Source organism: Dermacentor albipictus, chromosome 10, assembly GCF_038994185.2.
Source record: "Dermacentor albipictus isolate Rhodes 1998 colony chromosome 10, USDA_Dalb.pri_finalv2, whole genome shotgun sequence".
NCBI lineage: Eukaryota > Metazoa > Arthropoda > Arachnida > Ixodida > Ixodidae > Dermacentor > Dermacentor albipictus.
The window spans coordinates 33,180,915-33,199,625 of record NC_091830.1 but is presented as its reverse complement, the minus strand read 5'-3'; the positions used below and the strand labels follow the sequence as shown (position 1 = coordinate 33,199,625).

At 47.0% G+C, this 18,711-nt stretch overlaps 1 protein-coding gene across 8 annotated transcripts in view; it reads left to right on the top strand.

Annotated features, from left to right (window-relative positions):
• Window positions 1-15,556, top strand: part of LOC139050413 (uncharacterized) — a 99,460-nt gene extending 83,904 nt beyond the window's left edge. For all 8 annotated transcript variants that reach the window (XR_011508866.1, XR_011508865.1, XM_070526756.1 and 5 more), the window contains one exon: window positions 14,648-15,556. Coding sequence is in view for 6 of the 8 variants with exons in the window: in XM_070526756.1 (XP_070382857.1) it covers window positions 14,648-14,705 (58 nt within the window). In the remaining 2 variants the exon portion in view is untranslated. The remainder of the gene's footprint in view (window positions 1-14,647) is intronic.
• The last annotated feature ends 3,155 nt before the right edge of the window (window positions 15,557-18,711 follow it).

Below are 18,711 nucleotides of genomic sequence, written 5' to 3'. Positions count from 1 at the left end.
ATTCTCATAAGGGATGCCTCTTAATCAGAAGAATTATTATAGTCTTGCGGCTCACCTTCATTCGTTGACTTTGATGGGAACAGCCAATCGAAGCCACTGAACACCCTCGTCACGAAGGCCCTTTCCGCACGCCGCTTCTTGTGGCGATGTATTCGCTTGCTCCAAAAGACGATGTGTCCGGAAGCCACAGCTTACACCTTACTTCCGCTCCAAGAGGCGCATTGTTGGGCTCGGATATCCCAGGTTTGGACATGAGCAGTCAAATCTGCATCAGTTCTCAAGGGGGAACGTTTGTCCGGAGGTTTCTGTGGACTAGTTGTCGGCAGCATACATTGAGGAATGACTGACATTACAGCTACCAGTGCCTCACTTCCCATCAAGTTTGTATGCCCTATACCGTTCCTTCCGGTGTGCCATCTAGTTCTCATAAAGGATGGCTCTTAATCAGAAGAATTATTATAGTGTTGCAGCTCACCTTCATTCGTTGACGTCGATGAGAGCAGCCAATTCAGGCCACCGAAGACCCTCGTCACAAAGGCCCTTACTGCAATGCCGCTTTTCGTGGCGATGTATTCGCTTGGCCCAAAAGACGATAGCAGCTTAGGCCTAACTGGTGCTCAAAGAGACGGGCAGTCGATCTCGGAAATCCCAGGTTCCGACATGAGGGGTCAAATCTGCATTAATTCTCAAAGGGAAAAATCTTTCCGGAGATTCCTTTGGGTAGGTTGTCGTCCTGTGAGATCGGATTGCCAGAAACATGCTTTCAGGAATAACGGATGTTGCAGAACTCTTAGCACTGTCAGCAAAGAAAAATATGCTTGGTCAAAATCATTCAGAAGTGATGTTCAATTTGTTTGCTTATACAACATCTTCCGACCAGCGTTCTGGGCACTTTGACCCCTCCAGGCTGGTAAAGTTGTTGCAGAGTTCGTTGTGCTTTTTCTCTGTGTTGCCTTGACACGAGACATCAGAAAGCGGTTTTACAGCAAAGGAATGCTTCTTCAGTTACGTCCAGGTTCCACAACAGCCTTGTGCTATTTTCATTCACAAGAAGCCGGAAAAAACCGACCTTCAGCTCACTTGCATGTTATAAACCAAGCGACCCGATCTCAGCTACAAGATATACTTCTGCACCACCTGTTTCATAGCTTTCCTGCACTTGGTATTTGTTATACTCGTACACACTGCAGCCACCTGCCTCAAGTAGACAGCATTCACGCTTCAAGAGAATTACAGGCAAAGAACTAGCGCACACAGCAAGCAAGCAGTTAGGGAACTCCGAGGAGCACAGTAGCTGTCAGCACCAGGACAACAGTAGTGAATTATGAAAGATCAATGCTGGGTGCAAGAAGGAAACAAACACATATCCAAGAACAAAGACAAAGCAAGATGCGTGTTACTGTTTAATCACAATGCAATAAAAAGTGATTCAAAGATGCTGGAATGACCAGTGGAAACCTAGTTACAGGCAGGCAAGAAATTAGTGGCTGACCAGAGAAAAGCACCATGCCAGCATCTAGGCAAAGACAGGCGGCACGCTTGGCAGCAAACAGCAAGCAAGCAGCTAGGAAGCACGGAGTAGCTTACTAGCGGCATGGCACCAAGAGAGCAGCAAGCGTGGAACACCATGCCTTAGACTAGATGCAAGCAGGCGGAAGGAAGAGGAACCACGATGAGTGTTAGTGTTTAATCACAATGCAATAGAAAGTGATTCAAAGATGCTGGAATCACCAGTGGAAACCTAGTTACAGGCAGGCAAGAAATTAGTGGCTGGCCAGAGAAAAGCACCATGCCAGCATCTAGGCAATGACAGGCGGCACGCTTGGCAGCAAACAGCAAGCAAGCAGCTAGGAAGCACGGAGTAGCTTACTAGCGGCATGGCACCAAGAGAGCAGCAAGCGTGGAACACCATGCCTTAGACTAGATGAAAGCAGGCGGAAGGAAGAGGAACCACGATGCGTGTTAGTGTTTAATCACAATGCAATAGAAAGTGATTCAAAGATGCTGGAATCACCAGTGGAAACCTAGTTACAGGCAGGCAAGAAATTAGTGGCTGGCCAGAGGAAAGCACCATGCCAGCATCTAGGCAAAGACAGGCGGCACGCTTGGCAGCAAACAGCAAGCAAGCGGCTAGGAAGCACGGAGTAGCTTACTAGTGGCATGGCACCAAGAGAGCAGCAAGCGTGGAACACCATGCCTTAGACTAGATGAAAGCAGGCGGAAGGAAGAGGAACCACGATGCGTGTTAGTGTTTAATCACAATGCAATAGAAAGTGATTCAAAGATGCTGGAATCACCAGTGGAAACCTAGTTACAGGCAGGCAAGAAATTAGTGGCTGGCCAGAGGAAAGCACCATGCCAGCATCTAGGCAATGACAGGCGGCACGCTTGGCAGCAAACAGCAAGCAAGCAGCTAGGAAGCACGGAGTAGCTTACTAGCGGCATGGCACCAAGAGAGCAGCAAGCATGGAACACCATGCCTTAGACTAGATGAAAGCAGGCGGAAGGAAGAGGAACCACGATGCGTGTTAGTGTTTAATCACAATGCAATAGAAAGTGATTCAAAGATGCTGGAATCACCAGTGGAAACCTAGTTACAGGCAGGCAAGAAATTAGTGGCTGGCCAGAGAAAAGCACCATGCCAGCATCTAGGCAATGACAGGCGGCACGCTTGGCAGCAAACAGCAAGCAAGCAGCTAGGAAGCACGGAGTAGCTTACTAGCGGCATGGCACCAAGAGAGCAGCAAGCGTGGAACACCATGCCTTAGACTAGATGAAAGCAGGCGGAAGGAAGAGGAACCACGATGCGTGTTAGTGTTTAATCACAATGCAATAGAAAGTGATTCAAAGATGCTGGAATCACCAGTGGAAACCTAGTTACAGGCAGGCAAGAAATTAGTGGCTGGCCAGAGGAAAGCACCATGCCAGCATCTAGGCAATGACAGGCGGCACGCTTGGCAGCAAACAGCAAGCAAGCAGCTAGGAAGCACGGAGTAGCTTACTAGCGGCATGGCACCAAGAGAGCAGCAAGCGTGGAACACCATGCCTTAGACTAGATGAAAGCAGGCGGAAGGAAGAGGAACCACGATGCGTGTTAGTGTTTAATCACAATGCAATAGAAAGTGATTCAAAGATGCTGGAATCACCAGTGGAAACCTAGTTACAGGCAGGCAAGAAATTAGTGGCTGGCCAGAGGAAAGCACCATACCAGCATCTAGGCAAAGACAGGCGGCACGCTTGGCAGCAAACAGCAAGCAAGCGGCTAGGAAGCACGGAGTAGCTTACTAGCGGCATGGCACCAAGAGAGCAGCAAGCGTGGAACACCATGCCTTAGACTAGATGCAAGCAGGAGGAAGGAAGAGGAACCACGATGCGTGTTAGTGTTTAATCACAATGCAATAGAAAGTGATTCAAAGATGCTGGAATCACCAGTGGAAACCTAGTTACAGGCAGGCAAGAAATTAGTGGCTGGCCAGAGGTAAGTACCATGCCAGCATCTAGACAAAGACAGGCGGCACGCTTGGCAGCAAACAGCAAGCAAGCGGCTAGGAAGCACGGAGTAGCTTACTAGCGGCATGGCACCAAGAGAGCAGCAAGCGTGGAACACCATGCCTTAGACTAGATGAAAGCAGGCGGAAGGAAGAGGAACCACGATGCGTGTTAGTGTTTAATCACAATGCAATAGAAAGTGATTCAAAGATGCTGGAATCACCAGTGGAAACCTAGTTACAGGCAGGCAAGAAATTAGTGGCTGGCCAGAGGAAAGCACCATGCCAGCATCTAGGCAAAGACAGGCGGCACGCTTGGCAGCAAACAGCAAGCAAGCGGCTAGGAAGCACGGAGTAGCTTACTAGCGGCATGGCACCAAGAGAGCAGCAAGCGTGGAACACCATGCCTTAGACTAGATGAAAGCAGGCGGAAGGAAGAGGAACCACGATGCGTGTTAGTGTTTAATCACAATGCAATAGAAAGTGATTCAAAGATGCTGGAATCACCAGTGGAAACCTAGTTACAGGCAGGCAAGAAATTAGTGGCTGGCCAGAGAAAAGCACCATGCCAGCATCTAGGCAATGACAGGCGGCACGCTTGGCAGCAAACAGCAAGCAAGCAGCTAGGAAGCACGGAGTAGCTTACTAGCGGCATGGCACCAAGAGAGCAGCAAGCGTGGAACACCATGCCTTAGACTAGATGAAAGCAGGCGGAAGGAAGAGGAACCACGATGCGTGTTAGTGTTTAATCACAATGCAATAGAAAGTGATTCAAAGATGCTGGAATCACCAGTGGAAACCTAGTTACAGGCAGGCAAGAATTTAGTGGCTGGCCAGAGGAAAGCACCATGCCAGCATCTAGGCAAAGACAGGCGGCACGCTTGGCAGCAAACACCAAGCAAGCGGCTAGGAAGCACGGAGTAGCTTACTAGCGGCATGGCACCAAGAGAGCAGCAAGCGTGGAACACCATGCCTTAGACTAGATGCAAGCAGGCGGAAGGAAGAGGAAGCATGATGCGTGTTAGTGTTTAATCACAATGCAATAGAAAGTGATTCAAAGTTGGTGAAAGCACCAATAGGAGGCTAGTTGCGTGCAGGCAAGGAATTGACAGCATTTCAGAGGCATGCTGAATGCGTTGATCTACAGGGTGACAGGTGGCAAGCTAGTGGGGGGCCAAGGTATCGGTTCTGTAATCTTTGCATCTTGATTCCTTGTTTTGAAAAAAGCGCAAGTCCACGTGGCGATACCATTAATGGTGCGCTTGACCAATCTCTGGTTCCTCGAAACAGTCAGGGTCTTTCCACCAAGAAGTCACGATCTCCAAGCCTTCTTTTTAATGCCGCACGTGAGTAATTGGCTGGGTTGTTTCGAAGGACGGTGCTGCCGATGAGCCGGTCGACTTGGATCAGTCAATTTTTCGAGGTGTGGTACTTCTACAAGTGCACATATATTGTTCGTGGAGCAATGCCAGTATGCCAATTTAAGGGAGTATTCAAATGAAACAAGTTGAGTTTTTCAACTTTCAGTTTGTCAGATTTCAGCACGGAAGTCGCCACTGACTTTTTTGTAACTTCACATCGAGGACTAATGGTGTTGGTTGTGCATTTCACAACTAGAAGACGTGGTAGACTTCTGACGGTCCTTTCGGTCATTGCACTGTGGCTGACTTGAACACATGCAAGTGTTTCTGTGGTCAGGCGAAAAAACACAAAGCCATCGGTGCACCCACTTTTGGAAAGAGCCATCAGGCACGTCACTCAGGGATGCTGCAGCTGTCCTTCTTGAAACAGAACAGTGCGGTTTTGACGGTGACAAGGAGGGAGACTCCTTCTTGCGTATGAAACTGCTGGGCCATCAAGTCTAAGGATTTGGAGTTAAGTAAATAAAGGTCTATCTGATTTCGGCAGGTGGGTACCTACCAACACTATGCCCAACATTCGGGCACGAGATTTCTGTATTTCAAAGCCTTCCAATGCCAACTGTGCCACAGCCACTGCAGCCCAAAAGAATTTTAGCTTGGTTGGTCATTATAGTCAAATTAATTCTCACTGCCCTAAAGAATGGAAGTGACCCAAAGGTGACTATAAGAACGGAGAGATTGAAAGCCAGGAAGACAAAAGGCAAGCCGGAGGACAGGAAAAAACAACCGATATCCCCTTGATGGGTCACTGCAGAGAGTCCCTGTATGTGAAGGCGAGGTCAAAGGGATTCGTTGCATCTGCCTGTGTCCAAAAACTGAGCATCAGCTCAACCTTCACCATCCCTTTCTCCCCGTACACGGCTTAGCAGCACAGGCATTTGTGATGTGGTCAATCTCCCACGTTTCCGTGGTGTCGCAACACACCAAACGCCTGCCTACGCAGACGCCCCTGCGGGAGGCCATGCAGGGCAGGTTTGCATCGTTGTTTTCAGAGCACCTGTATACAACCCAAAAAGTGCACAACTTTTGAACACTTGCAACGAATTTCCTCGCCTTCAATTTTGAAAGCTGGGCACTGGGTCAGCTCTCTGCTGTATTGTTCATATGCAACCTCTGCCCTTCACAGACTAAGCACTTGAGTCGCACCAACTGCCTCTTGCATTTTGCCTACGTCCCTGGTAGCTTCAGACTTCCCCTAACAAGAAGACACTTGATAGCTACCAATCTTTCACTATCCATTCACTGTGTATACCCTATACAGTTTCTTGCAGCGGGTGCTCTAATTCTCCTAAGGGATGCCTCTTAATCAGAAGAATTATTAGTCTTGCAGCTCACCTTCATTCGTTGATGTGCATGAGAACAGCCAATCGATGCCACTGAAGACCCTCGTCACAAAGGCCCTTACTCCAACGCCGCTTTTCGTGGCGATGTATTCGCTTGGCCCAAAAGACGATGTGTCCGAAAGCCACAGCTTAGACCTCACTGCTGCTCCAAGAGGCGGCTAGTCATGCTCGGATATCCCAGGTTCGGACATGAGCAGTCAAATCTGCATCAATTCTCAAAGGGGAACGTTTCTCCGGAGGTTCCTGTGGACGGATTGTCGGCAGCATACATTGAGGAATGACTGATATTACAGCTGCCAGTGTCTCACTTCCCATTCACTGTGTATACCCTATACAGTGTATATATACCCTATGCAGGCGGCTGGTCTTATAGGCTGATTATCGTTTGGTAGTTCTGGCACGAGAAAATCCAGACTCTGCTCTGGTTTCAACGAGTACGTGCCAAACAGTCATGCCTACTGCACTATGCGATGCTTCGTTACCGAATGGCAGTTTCGGCACGAGAAAACCCAGACTCTGCTCTGGTTTCATCGAGTACGTGCCAAACAGTTATGCGTACTACACTATGCAATGCTTTGTTATCAAATGGCAGTTTCGGCACGAGAAAACCCAGAATATGGTCTGGCTTCATCGAGTACGTGCCAAACAGTCACGCCTACTGCACTATGCTTATGCTATGCTTCGTTATCGAATGGCAGTTTCGGCACGAGAAAACCCAGAATATGGTCTGGTTTCATCGATTACTTGCCAAACAGTCATGCCTACTGCACTATGCTATCCTTCGTTATCGAATGGCAGTTTCGGCACGAGAAAACCCAAACTCTGCTCTGGTTTCATCGAGTACGTGCCAAACAGTCACGCCTACTGCACTATGCTATGCTTCGTTATCGAATGGCAGTTTCGGCACGAGAAAACCCAGAATATGGTCTCGTTTTATCGAGTACGTGCCGAAACACACAAGAAATATTTTACCCCACAAGATGCAGCAATACTCTAAACACTTGTAAGGTCCATTTGAACAATGCATATTTACAACCATAAGAAAAAGCAGCAAACACAGCAATCAGTATTTAAGCCGATTACATTTGCAGCATAAAGCTAAAGGCTGCACAGCTTCGCCTTTGATAACACTAGCTGTTAACACGGTACGCTTTGAAGGAAACCCCAAGATATGTGCATATAATTCTCACTTACCACAAAACTTTCATCCAGGCAGGCGCGGAAATCTGCGCGAGCAGAGTTCCCGACATCGTTGCAGCGAGAGGTCAAGAAATGCCAAATTATGCCGATCTCGCGAAATATTCATAAAAAGGTGCGCTGCTCTACGTCAGCGGTTAGAAAGTGCCACTATATTCCTAAATGTGCAGATCTGGATAACGTGCCGATGCAGTTCCACAGTCAATTCGTTGTGCCAGAAGCCACCTTTTCAATCTTGCAGCGCTCCCTTTTCTTTGGCGGTCATTTTAGTTGGAGCGAGCCAGCAGCCAAGCTGATCCGAGAGATTTCTGAAATTGAACAAAACACAGGTTAGTGACAGGAGGGTGCAGGTGTTTCAGTCACCTCAGCTAGCCACGTCAATACTTAGCAAGAGCAACCGAGCACAATTATGCCTGCCGTTGATTTGATGCAATGTTGCATGCAAGGGAAAGCTTTAATTTTACGTGAGAACCACTACAAACGAGCACGTTCGCAAACATGAGAGCTATCTCACGACTCTGCGGCTCATTATCGTTTGGTAGTTCTGGCACGAGAAAACCCAGAATCTGCTCTGGTTTCATCGAGTACGTGCCAAACAGTCACGCCTACTGCACTATGCGATGCTTCGTTTTCGAATGGCAGTTTCAGCACGAGAAAACCCAGAATATTGTCTGGTTTCATCGAGTACGTGCCAAAACAGACAAATATTTTACCCCACGAGATGCAACAATACTCTAAACACTTGTAAGGTCCATTTGAACAATGTATATTTACAGCTATAAGAAAAAGCAGCAAACACAGTAATCAGTATTTAAGTCGATTACATTTGCAGCCAAAGCTAAAGGCTGCACAGCTTCGCTTTTCATAACACTAGCTTTTAACACGGTACGCTTTAAAGGAAACCCCAACATATGTGCATATAATTCTCACTTACCACAGAACTTTCATCCAGGCAGGCGCGAAAATCTGCGCAAGCAGAGTTCCCGACATCGTTGCAGCGAGAGGTCAAGAAATGCCAAATTATGCTGATCTCGCGAAATATTCATAAAAAGGTGCGCTGCTATACGTCAGCGGTTAGAAAGTGCCACTATATTCCTAAATGTGCAGATCTGGATAACGTGCCGATGCAGTTCCACAGTCAATTCGTTGTGCCAGAAGCCACCTTTTCAATCTTGCAGCGCTCCCTTTTCTTTGGCAGTCATTTTAGTAGGATAGAGCCAGCAGCCAAGCTGAGCCGAGAGATTTCTGAAATTGAACAAAACACAGGTTAGTGACAGGAGGGTGCAGGTTGTTCAGTCACCTCAGCCAACCGTGTCAATACTTAGCAAAAACCGAGCACAATCATGGCTGCCGTTGCTTTGATGCAGTGTTGCATGCAAGGGAAAGTTTTCTTTTACGTGCGGACGACTCGTAAATGAGCACGTTCGCAAACATGAGAGCTAGGACACAGCTCTTGCGGGGAGGTAGGACACAGACAAGACGTCTGCCGTAATCCAAACGACTAACTATGTGACAACTGCGGAGAACACAACGCTGATCCAAACAACCACCAATGCGAGCAGAAATGTAAGCTCTGCGGAATGCCCCATGAAACGGCGAGTGGAGACTGTCGAAGGAAGCCGAAACCGGTCCCGCCACCAATGAGAGTCGGGGAGCGGTCAAGATCGAGACAGAAGATTCTGGTACCAGGCCAGCGTAGTAACTACCAATGACAATGAGCACATGATCACCATGTCACCATCGCCACAGTCAACGAATGAGACGGAACCGATAAAAAGATTCAGATCCAAGTCGGGATCGAGTTCGAGGGAAAGAGAACAGAGCAACCCCCGGATACCGGCAACGGGCGTGGAACACGACAACACCCAGCGCAAAATAAGCTGGACCAACGCCATCACAGGGCACAATCAAACGTCGAGGGAAATAAATGGCGTTCAAACCACAATACGCTCGAGGTACGAGGACACGATAATGATTCTGTGAAGACAGAACGATGGATTGAAGCGAGAGCTATACCAGCAAAAGAAGAAGGCACAAGAGAAGGAAGCTAGCACTGAAAAACAGCTCGAATACCTCGGTCAAGATCGAGACAAGATCGAGACAGAGAAGATTCTGGTACCAGGCCAGCGTAGTAACTACCAACGACAACGAGCACATGATGACCATGTCACCATCGCCACAGTCACCGAATGAGACGGAACCGATAAAAAGATTCAGATCCAAGTCGGGATCGAGATCGAGGGAAAGAGAACAGAGCATCCCCGGATACCGGCAACGGGCGTGGAACACGACAACACCCAGCGCAAGGTAAGGTGGGCAACGCCATCACAGGGCACAATCAAACGTCAAGGGAAAATAATGGCGTTCAAACCACTATACGCTGGAGGTACGAGGACACGATAATGATTCTACAAAGACAGAACGATAAATTGAAGCGAGAGCTATACCAGCAAAAGAAAAGACACAAAAGGAAGCTAGCACTGAAAAACCGCTCGAATACCTCGGTCAAGATCGAGACATGATCGAGACAAGATTGAGACAAGATCGAAACAGAGAAGATTCTGGTACCAGGCCAGCGTAGTAGCTACCAACGACAACGAGCACATGATGACCATGTCACCATCGCCACAGTCACCGAATGAGACGGAACAGATAAAAAGATTCAAATCCAAGTCGGGATCGAGATCGAGGGAAAGAGAACAGAGCAACGCCCGCATACCAGCAACAGGCGTGGAACACGACAACACCCAGCGCAAGGTAAGCTGGGCCACCATCATCACAGGGCACAATAAAACGTCGAGGGAAAATAATGGCGTTCAAACCACAATACGCTCGAGGTACGAGGACACGATAATGATTTTGCGAAGAGAGAACGATGAATTGAAGCGAGAGCTATACCAGCAAAAGAAGAAGACACAAGAGAAGGAAGCTAGCACTGAAAAACAGCTCGAATACCTCGGTCAAGATCGAGACAGAGAAGACTCTGGTACCAGGCCAACGTAGTAACTACCAACGACAACGAGCACATGACGACCATGTCACCATCACCACAGTCACCGAATGAGACGGAACAAATAAAAAGATTCAGATCCAAGTCGGGATCGAGATCGAGGGAAAGAGAACAAAGCATCCCCCGGATACCAGACAGGGGCGTGGAACACGACAACACCCAGCGCGAGGTAAGCTGGGCCAACATCATCGCAGGGCACAATCAAACATCGAGGGAAAATAATGGTAATCAAACCAGAATACGCTCGAGGTACAAGGACACGATAATGATTCCACAAAGACGGAACGATAAATTGAAGCGAGAGCTATAGCAGCGAAAAAAGAAGAAAGAAGAGAAGGAAGCTAGCACTGAAAAACAGCTCGAATACCTCGGTCAAGATCGAGACAAGATCGAGACGGAGAAGATTCTGGTACCAGGCCAGCGTAGTAACTACCAACGACAACGAGCACACGATGACCATGTCACCATCGCCACAGTCAACGAATGAGACGGAACCGATAAAAAGATTCAGATCCAAGTCGGGATCGAGATCGAGGGAAAGAGAACAGAGCAACCCCCGGATACCGGCAATGGGCGTGGAACACGACAACACCCAGGGCGAGGTAAGCTGGGCCAACATCCTCGGAGGGCACAATCAAACGTCGAGGGAAAATAATGGTATTCAAACCACAATACGCTCGAGGTACGAGGACACGATAATGATTCTGCGAAGACAGAACGATGAATTGAAGCGAGAGCTATACCAGCAAAAGAAGAAGACACAAAAGAAGGAAGCTAGCACTGAAAAACGAATACCTCGGTCAAGATCGAGACAAGATCGAGACAAGATCGAGACAAGATCGAGACAGAAGATTCTGGTACCAGGCCAGCGTAGTAACTACCAACGACAACGAGCACATCATGACCATGTCACCATCGCCACAGTTGCCGAATGAGACGCAACAAATAAAAAGATTAAGATCCATGTCGGGATCGAAATCGAGGGAAAGAGAACAGAGCATCCCCCGGATACCGGCAACGGGCGTGGAAAACGACAACACCCAGCGCGAGGTAAGCTGGGCCAACATCATCGCAGGGCACAATCAAACGTCGAGGGAAAATAATGGCGTTCAAACCACAATACACTCGAGGTACGAGGACACGATAATGATTCTGCGAAGAGAGAACGACGAATTGAAGCGAGAGCTATACCAGCAAAAGAAGACACAAGAGAAGGAAGCTAGCACTGAAAAACAGCTCGAATACCCTGTGCGAGAAATAGAACAACTACCGAGAGAAAAGGGCCAGCAATCGCAAGCACCACTACCGCAACCTTCATCCCCACCACCACCATCCTCAGCAACACAACCAAAGCCAGCAACACTGTCGAACCAAGCAGTGATAACCCAGAACGACATGAAGACACTTGAAGACCGCATCACCGCCAGCGTGACCGCCATTATGGAAACCACAATGTCCACGGTAACACAGAATATGCAAAACACGGTAACCCAGATGATACAGATTGGGTTTCAATCTCAAGAGCGAAATGGACAACCAGATTCAGGCCCTGCAGAACAATACGACTCAATCAGGAGAAAGATTCAGTCATCGCATCCACACGCTAGAAGAAAGAGATAATACTCGCAAGAAGCCTAAGTACCCTGCGAGAGAAGCCAAGATCACGCAGACCCCAAGCGAACAACTTAGCGAGGCTAAGTAAAGAGAAAAATGGCTACAAGCAACACCCACGGCTCAATGGAACTGCATTGTTTCCGAATTAAGAGAAGCAACCTCTGTGCCGAAACACACAAGAAATATTTTACCCCACAAGATGCAACAATACTCTACAGACTTGTAAGGTCCGTTTGAACAATGTGAATTTACAACTATAAGAAAAAGCAGCAAACACAGTAATCAGTAATCAGCGGCTGATTATCGTTTGGTAGTTCTGGCACGAGAAAACCCAGAATCTGCTCTGGTTTCATCGAGTACGTGCCTAACAGTCATGGCTACTGCACTACGCGATGCTTCGTTATCGAATGGCAGTTTCGGCATGACAAAACCCAGAATATGGTCTGGTTTCATCGAGTACGTGCCAAAACACACAAGAAATATTTTACCCCAAAAGATGCAACAATACTCTAAACACTTGTAAGGTCCATTTCAACAATGTATATTTACAACTAAAAGAAACAGCAGCAAACACAGTAATCAGTATTTAAGTCGATTACATTTGCATCATAAAGCTAAAGGCTGCACAGCTTCGCCTTTCATAACACTAGCCATTAACACGGTACGCTTTAAAGGAAACGCCAAGATACGTGCATATAATTATCACTTACCACAAAACTTTCATCCAGGCAGGCGCGAAAATCTGCGCGAGCAGAGTTCCGACATCGTTGCAGCGAGAGGTCAAGAAAGGCCAAATTATGCCGATCTCGCGAAATATTTATAAAAGGTGCGCTGCGGTACGTCAGCGGCTAGAAAGTGCCACTATATTGCTAATAAATGTGCAGATCTGGATAACGTGCCGATGCAGTTCCACCTTGAAACCGTTGTGCCAGCAGCCACCTTTTCAGTCTCGCAGCGTTCCCTTTTCTTTGGCGGTGATTTTAGTAGGATTGAACCAGCAGCGAAGCTGAGCCAAGATTCCTGAAATTGAACAAAACACAGGTTAGTGACAGGAGGGTGCAGGTGTTCCAGTCACCTCAGCTAGCCACGTCAATACTTAGCAAGAACAACCGAACACAATCATGGCTGCCGTTGATTTGATGCAATGTTGCATGCAAGGGAAAGTTTTAATTTAAGTGAGAACCACTATAAACGAGCACGTTCGCAAACATGAGAACTATCCCACGACTCTGCGGCTGATTATCGTTTGGTAGTTTCGGCACGAGAAAACCTAGAATCTGCTCTGGTTTCATCGAGTATGTGCCAAATAGTCATGCCCTACTGCAGTATGCGATGCTTCGTTATCGAGTGGCAGTTTCGGCACGAGAAAACCCAGAATATGGTCTGGTTTCATCGAGTACGTGCCGAAACACACAAGAAATAGTTTACCCCACAAGATGCAACAATACTCTACAGACTTCTAAGGTCCATTTCAACAATGTATATCTACAACTATAACAAAAAGCAGCAGACTCAGTAAGGAGTATTTAAGTTGATTACATTTGCAGCATAGAGATAACGGCTGCACAGCTTCGCCTTTCATAACGGCAGTGGTTAACACAGTACACTTTAAAAGAAACCCCAACACATGTGCGTATAATTATCACTTACCACTAAACTTACATGCAGGCTGTCTCGAAAATCTGCGCGAGCAGAGTTCCCGACATCGTTGCAGCGAGAGGTCAAGAAATGCCAAATTATGCCGATGTCGGGAAATATTTATAAAAAGGTGCACTGCGGTACGTCAGCGGCTAGAAGGTGCCACTATATTGCTCATAAACGTGCAGATCTGAAAAACGTGCCGATGCAGTCCCACTGTCAGACCGTTGTGCCAGAAGCCACCTTTTCAATCTTGCAGCGCTCCCTTTCTTTTTTTGGCAGTCATTTTAGTAGGATTGAGCCAGCAGCCAAGCTGAGCTGAGATTCCTGAAATTGAACAAAACAAAAGGTTAGTGACAGGAGGGTGCAGGTGTTCCAGTCACCTCAGCTAGCCATGTCAATACTCAGCAAGAACAACCGAACACAATCATGGCTGCCGTTGATTTGATGCAATGTTGCATGCAAGGGAAAGTTTTATTTTACGTGAGGATGACTAGTAAACGAGCACGTTCGCAAATATGAAAGCTAGAAGACATCTCTTGCGGGGAGGTAGGACATAGACAAGACATCTGCCCTAATCCAAACGAATAATTATGCATTGCCATTTGTTGGGCGTGTTGGTAAATTGAAAGCATATTTAGCGCCAGCAAACAAGGACGTAAGGGAGACGTGTCTCCGTGTCTTTTGGCAGCCTTTTTAGTAGTTCCAAGTGAGAAGCTAAGCTCTTTCCAAAAATTTCTGAAATGGAATGACACACAGGTTAATGAATGAGGTCACTGTTTGTTTAGTCACCTGAACTAGACGTGCTACAGTCCAGTGCGATACCCTGGAGAAAAATGAACTTTTGTGCACGTCGATTTTTCCTGTTGATGTGAAGTAGACAATAATGTGTCCATCATCTGAGTTTTCATTGTCAGCTTGACTTATCTATTACAGGTGGATGGCCTCTACCTCACATCTCAAATTGAGTCGACGCTCCACCTGCCAAGCCTAACCTATGCCTGTGGATTACTTTATCTCGTTACTCTGTCTGCATAATCCTCGGCTGCCCTCAACCGCCTACTGTTTTTTTTTATTGATCACCATTTATCTCGTCTACCCATTAGATATTTGAGAAAGCCTTTCCTGTTTCCCTTCCCTTTATTCTAAACTAGAATATCATTTGTCTACCTTTTACCTAACCTAATAGTTACACATAAATTTTTTTGTTTCATCGCTGATTGCATGGTTGGCTTTTTTTTTTTCAAGTCATTTAGTTACCAAAGTTCTAGCTCCATAGGCTTGTTCTAGCAGAATACAATGATTACGTAATATATGGGAAATCGGACATCCACTCGTTCGTAGTAATTCCTACAAAGGAACCCAGGTGTGTTTCCTTGTAGCAATTGCTACGAATGGGTGGATGTCTGATTTTCCCTTTATTTTTTACCTCTCTCCACTTTGCGGGTTTCTGCAGAACCATTACGTCTAACAATGATTACATACATTTCTTTTCGGATATGTTGGTAAGCTGCAGATTCACATTTTTATAAATCAACTTTTATTGGTACCTCAACCTTTGTAGATATTGAACACTAAGTCTCGAAGATGTCGCATACCATTTTAATGAGGGTTGAACACCAAGGGTGCCATCTTGATGTCATTACACAGCAGCAACGGAGTGGCCCTTTGACAGTTGGCCGTGCAAAGGATGTGGTCCAAAAACTGTTTGAGGACATGACGCATTTGAAGAACTTGATGCCGAGATTTCTACAAATGAAGCAACGAGGACGCGCTTGGTCTGATATTTTTTTTCTTCTCTTCACCTGCTGTATCAAATAAACGTATTTGTGTATATGAAACTCACACCCAGTGCAAATTTTGCAGGAATACTTGCCATGCAGAGCGAAACGTAACACGGACACTAGGTGGCACATAAAAAAGACAACACACGGCGCTACTACCAACAATTATTCTCAAAACCAGACTGTTTCTATAAGTTATACACCATCAGTGCCAAGCAAAGCACACGGAAGCTCATAGATCACATGGAAGCACTGAGACATGCGCTATGAAAGTCACACTATTTACCCATATTCATGACCAGAACAAATTGTCACCGCTTACGCAGGAAATCTAACTCCTCGTGAGACAATGCTATTGACGGCTTGCTAATGCAAAACTCGCCAAGTACGTCGATATGCTCTGCCTCAACAATCGACAGGGTGATCTCTTCTAACATCGAGGAACAATGATGGTGAAACATGGCCATTGTTGGCCCGATTGATTGAGAGGTTTGGCCCGACTTAGCTCGACCACACTGTAGTGTACCCTGAATAACCCAAGTGAAACAAGAACCTATAGGCACTCCTTCACTATCTTATTCATTTATGTCGAAGGTACACGTGCGAGAACGTCACTCGCAATGTGATCATGCTTAGGCCTTGGTGGCTGATATTTCGCGATGCCAACAGCTACAGGTGAAGCGTATCCTCTATGTGGATTGGGGGACAACGTAATGTCAAACGAAACTAGCTGCGCAGGAGAGCGCTACGCGAATGCGCGCTTTGTTCTCCTAGGTGGCATACCAAATATTGTGCAGCCGATCCTTGGATTCATCAGTCGCACCAGAAACCAAGGAATGCAGCTCAGCAGTTCAGTTGTCCCCAAGATATCCACATCCGGGTTCCTGCGGCAGACTTCTGCAAGCGCACATACAGCTCTAGACAGCTGTAACCGACTACCACTCTTTCCTACGTTGGGGCACCGAGATCACTTCACTGAACTTTGAACTTTTGGTTTGAAACACAATAGAACTTTATGTCCCATTTAAATTTCAGATGGGACGAAGTCCTATTTAGGTTGAGCCGCTTGTTGATCAGTAGCGAACCATGTGTTCCTGCGAAAGCTAAACACAATTTTTTTTAAAACATCCAGAGACACACAGCCATATTCTTGTGCTTGAGCTGGTCTACTCGAAGAGGCCAACATCACTAGCACGAGAAACAAAAAAATTGACTCATTGACAATTACTCATTAGGATTTTAACTAATTGACTTACTGCAAGCATTTCATTCTACAAATTACAGTTGGTGAGGCTGTAAACATATTCCCTTTAAAGGGATTCTGAGGATAAAACCCAGGGTGCCTACAAGTAGACATTTCCAAATTGCCTGTATGTTCCAGGTTGTCCCAGAATGCCTTTACTAAATTCCCTGAGTGACACAGAACTTCATTTTATGTCAAGACAGGTTGACAAAGTCACCCGATGCTGTCACTCTCTAGTAAGCATGTTAAAAAAATTTAAAAAGGGGCTTCACCCAATTTGAATAGTAGGAGTAGCATTTCTTTTATAAGATGCATAGCAGATAAAATATCTTTTAAAGAATTGGTAAGAACCATTTCAAATCGAGTCGGACATTCTCAATTATGAATAAAGAGGAGAGGCGTACAGAAGCAAATATTTTCGACTGTGAGCTATTTCTATCAACTGATGGCAAGCTCAACGGCATGAGGCCTGAACTTTGACAAAGATTTCCTCTGAATAGTTGGTAAGTCAACTTTAACTGTCCTGACATGCTCTCGACCTGTGCACAACGCCTCAGTGTTGGTTCACTGCTTTAAAGAGTTTGTTTTGGTTTGGATGAGGGACAGCTGTCTCTCGGCATCAGTCAACCGCTTCTTGAGCTCGAGCTCCTTCAAACAATCGGCGGCATGCTTCCTTTCCCGTTCATTCCTCAATCTGCAAGTCCTTTCTGTTCTCGTCCTCCTTCCGCCACGCGTTCACCCCATGGACCATTCGAAGCATCCCCTTATTTTACAGTCGACGTCCGATTTTTCGGATTCCCTAAGGGCCGCGAAAACATCTGATATGCACGTCTTTTACTGCACATAACGGGCCCCTCACCAGTACGTATAGCAATTTTCAGTTGTACACTGGAAGTTTTTACATGCCCTCTAGGGGGCGTTCTGGGGCAAGAAATTTTCCAATGGGTTCATTCATAGCCGAAATGGAAATATTCCAGGGCCGCGAACCCATGATTTAAGGAGGCGAGGGCCACTGCCAAGAGAGAGAGACAACTTGCCCCGTCTAGCCTCCGCAAGCGCTCCCACATGGGTTGCAGAAGATAGTGCTAGCCTTTCCTCCTTCCCCACAAGAACCACTTCTCTCTCCTTCACTGCGTTCTCCCATACCGGAGGCCCATGACGCATACGCCGCGGGACGGAGCTCCAGGATCACGTGACTCGTACGTCACGGGCCCCGCCTTTTTTTCTCGCTTTTTTGCTGCGCGGGGCACCTGCGCTGCAACGGCGTCGCCTGCGGCCTGTTGCGTTTGTCTCGTTTCGCGCAGCACACGGTTTTGCGCGCTGTGCGCGAGGTAACCCGACTAGCGGCATAAGCGTGGTACGTGAATACTGAGGCAGACGCAAGGGTATCGCAGAATGATCGCGCGGCTGAACACGGTAGAGAATGGCACAGCTTCAGTGTAGGCGCGCGCGACTGCATGACGGGGGAACGAGCAGACGAAACGGAATACAACTCTTGCTGCGGTGCGAAGTAATACACGAACACGCAGACATTTGGTTTGTTTTATTTTTCAAAAACTTTAATTCGTCTATTGAAGCAACAAACTGCACAAGTAACACAATTTGCCTTGAATAATTCAAAGTCACGTGTTACTAAGAGCAACGTCACAGCAGTGCGATGTGCGTGGCGTACTTGTGCGATATACGTCGACTCTGCAGCTGGGAGCGTAGAGTCGACGCCAGAGAACGCCAGACGGCGTTCGGTTTGAAATTTTAGCTCTTACTTTCCGCAGCACGTAGCGATGTAATACTTAGCAGACGCAGACACGACCGTTATCAGCAGAGTATGCACGACGCTTGTCAGCTCAACGTGGCCAGACCTGGTTAGGTGCCCTCTAAGGGCTCAAATCGCCACAGGCACATCCGAAAACGCTCTGAAGGCCTGCCACTACACTTATGCATATCGGTGTTCGTACTGTCACAGGATATGGCGG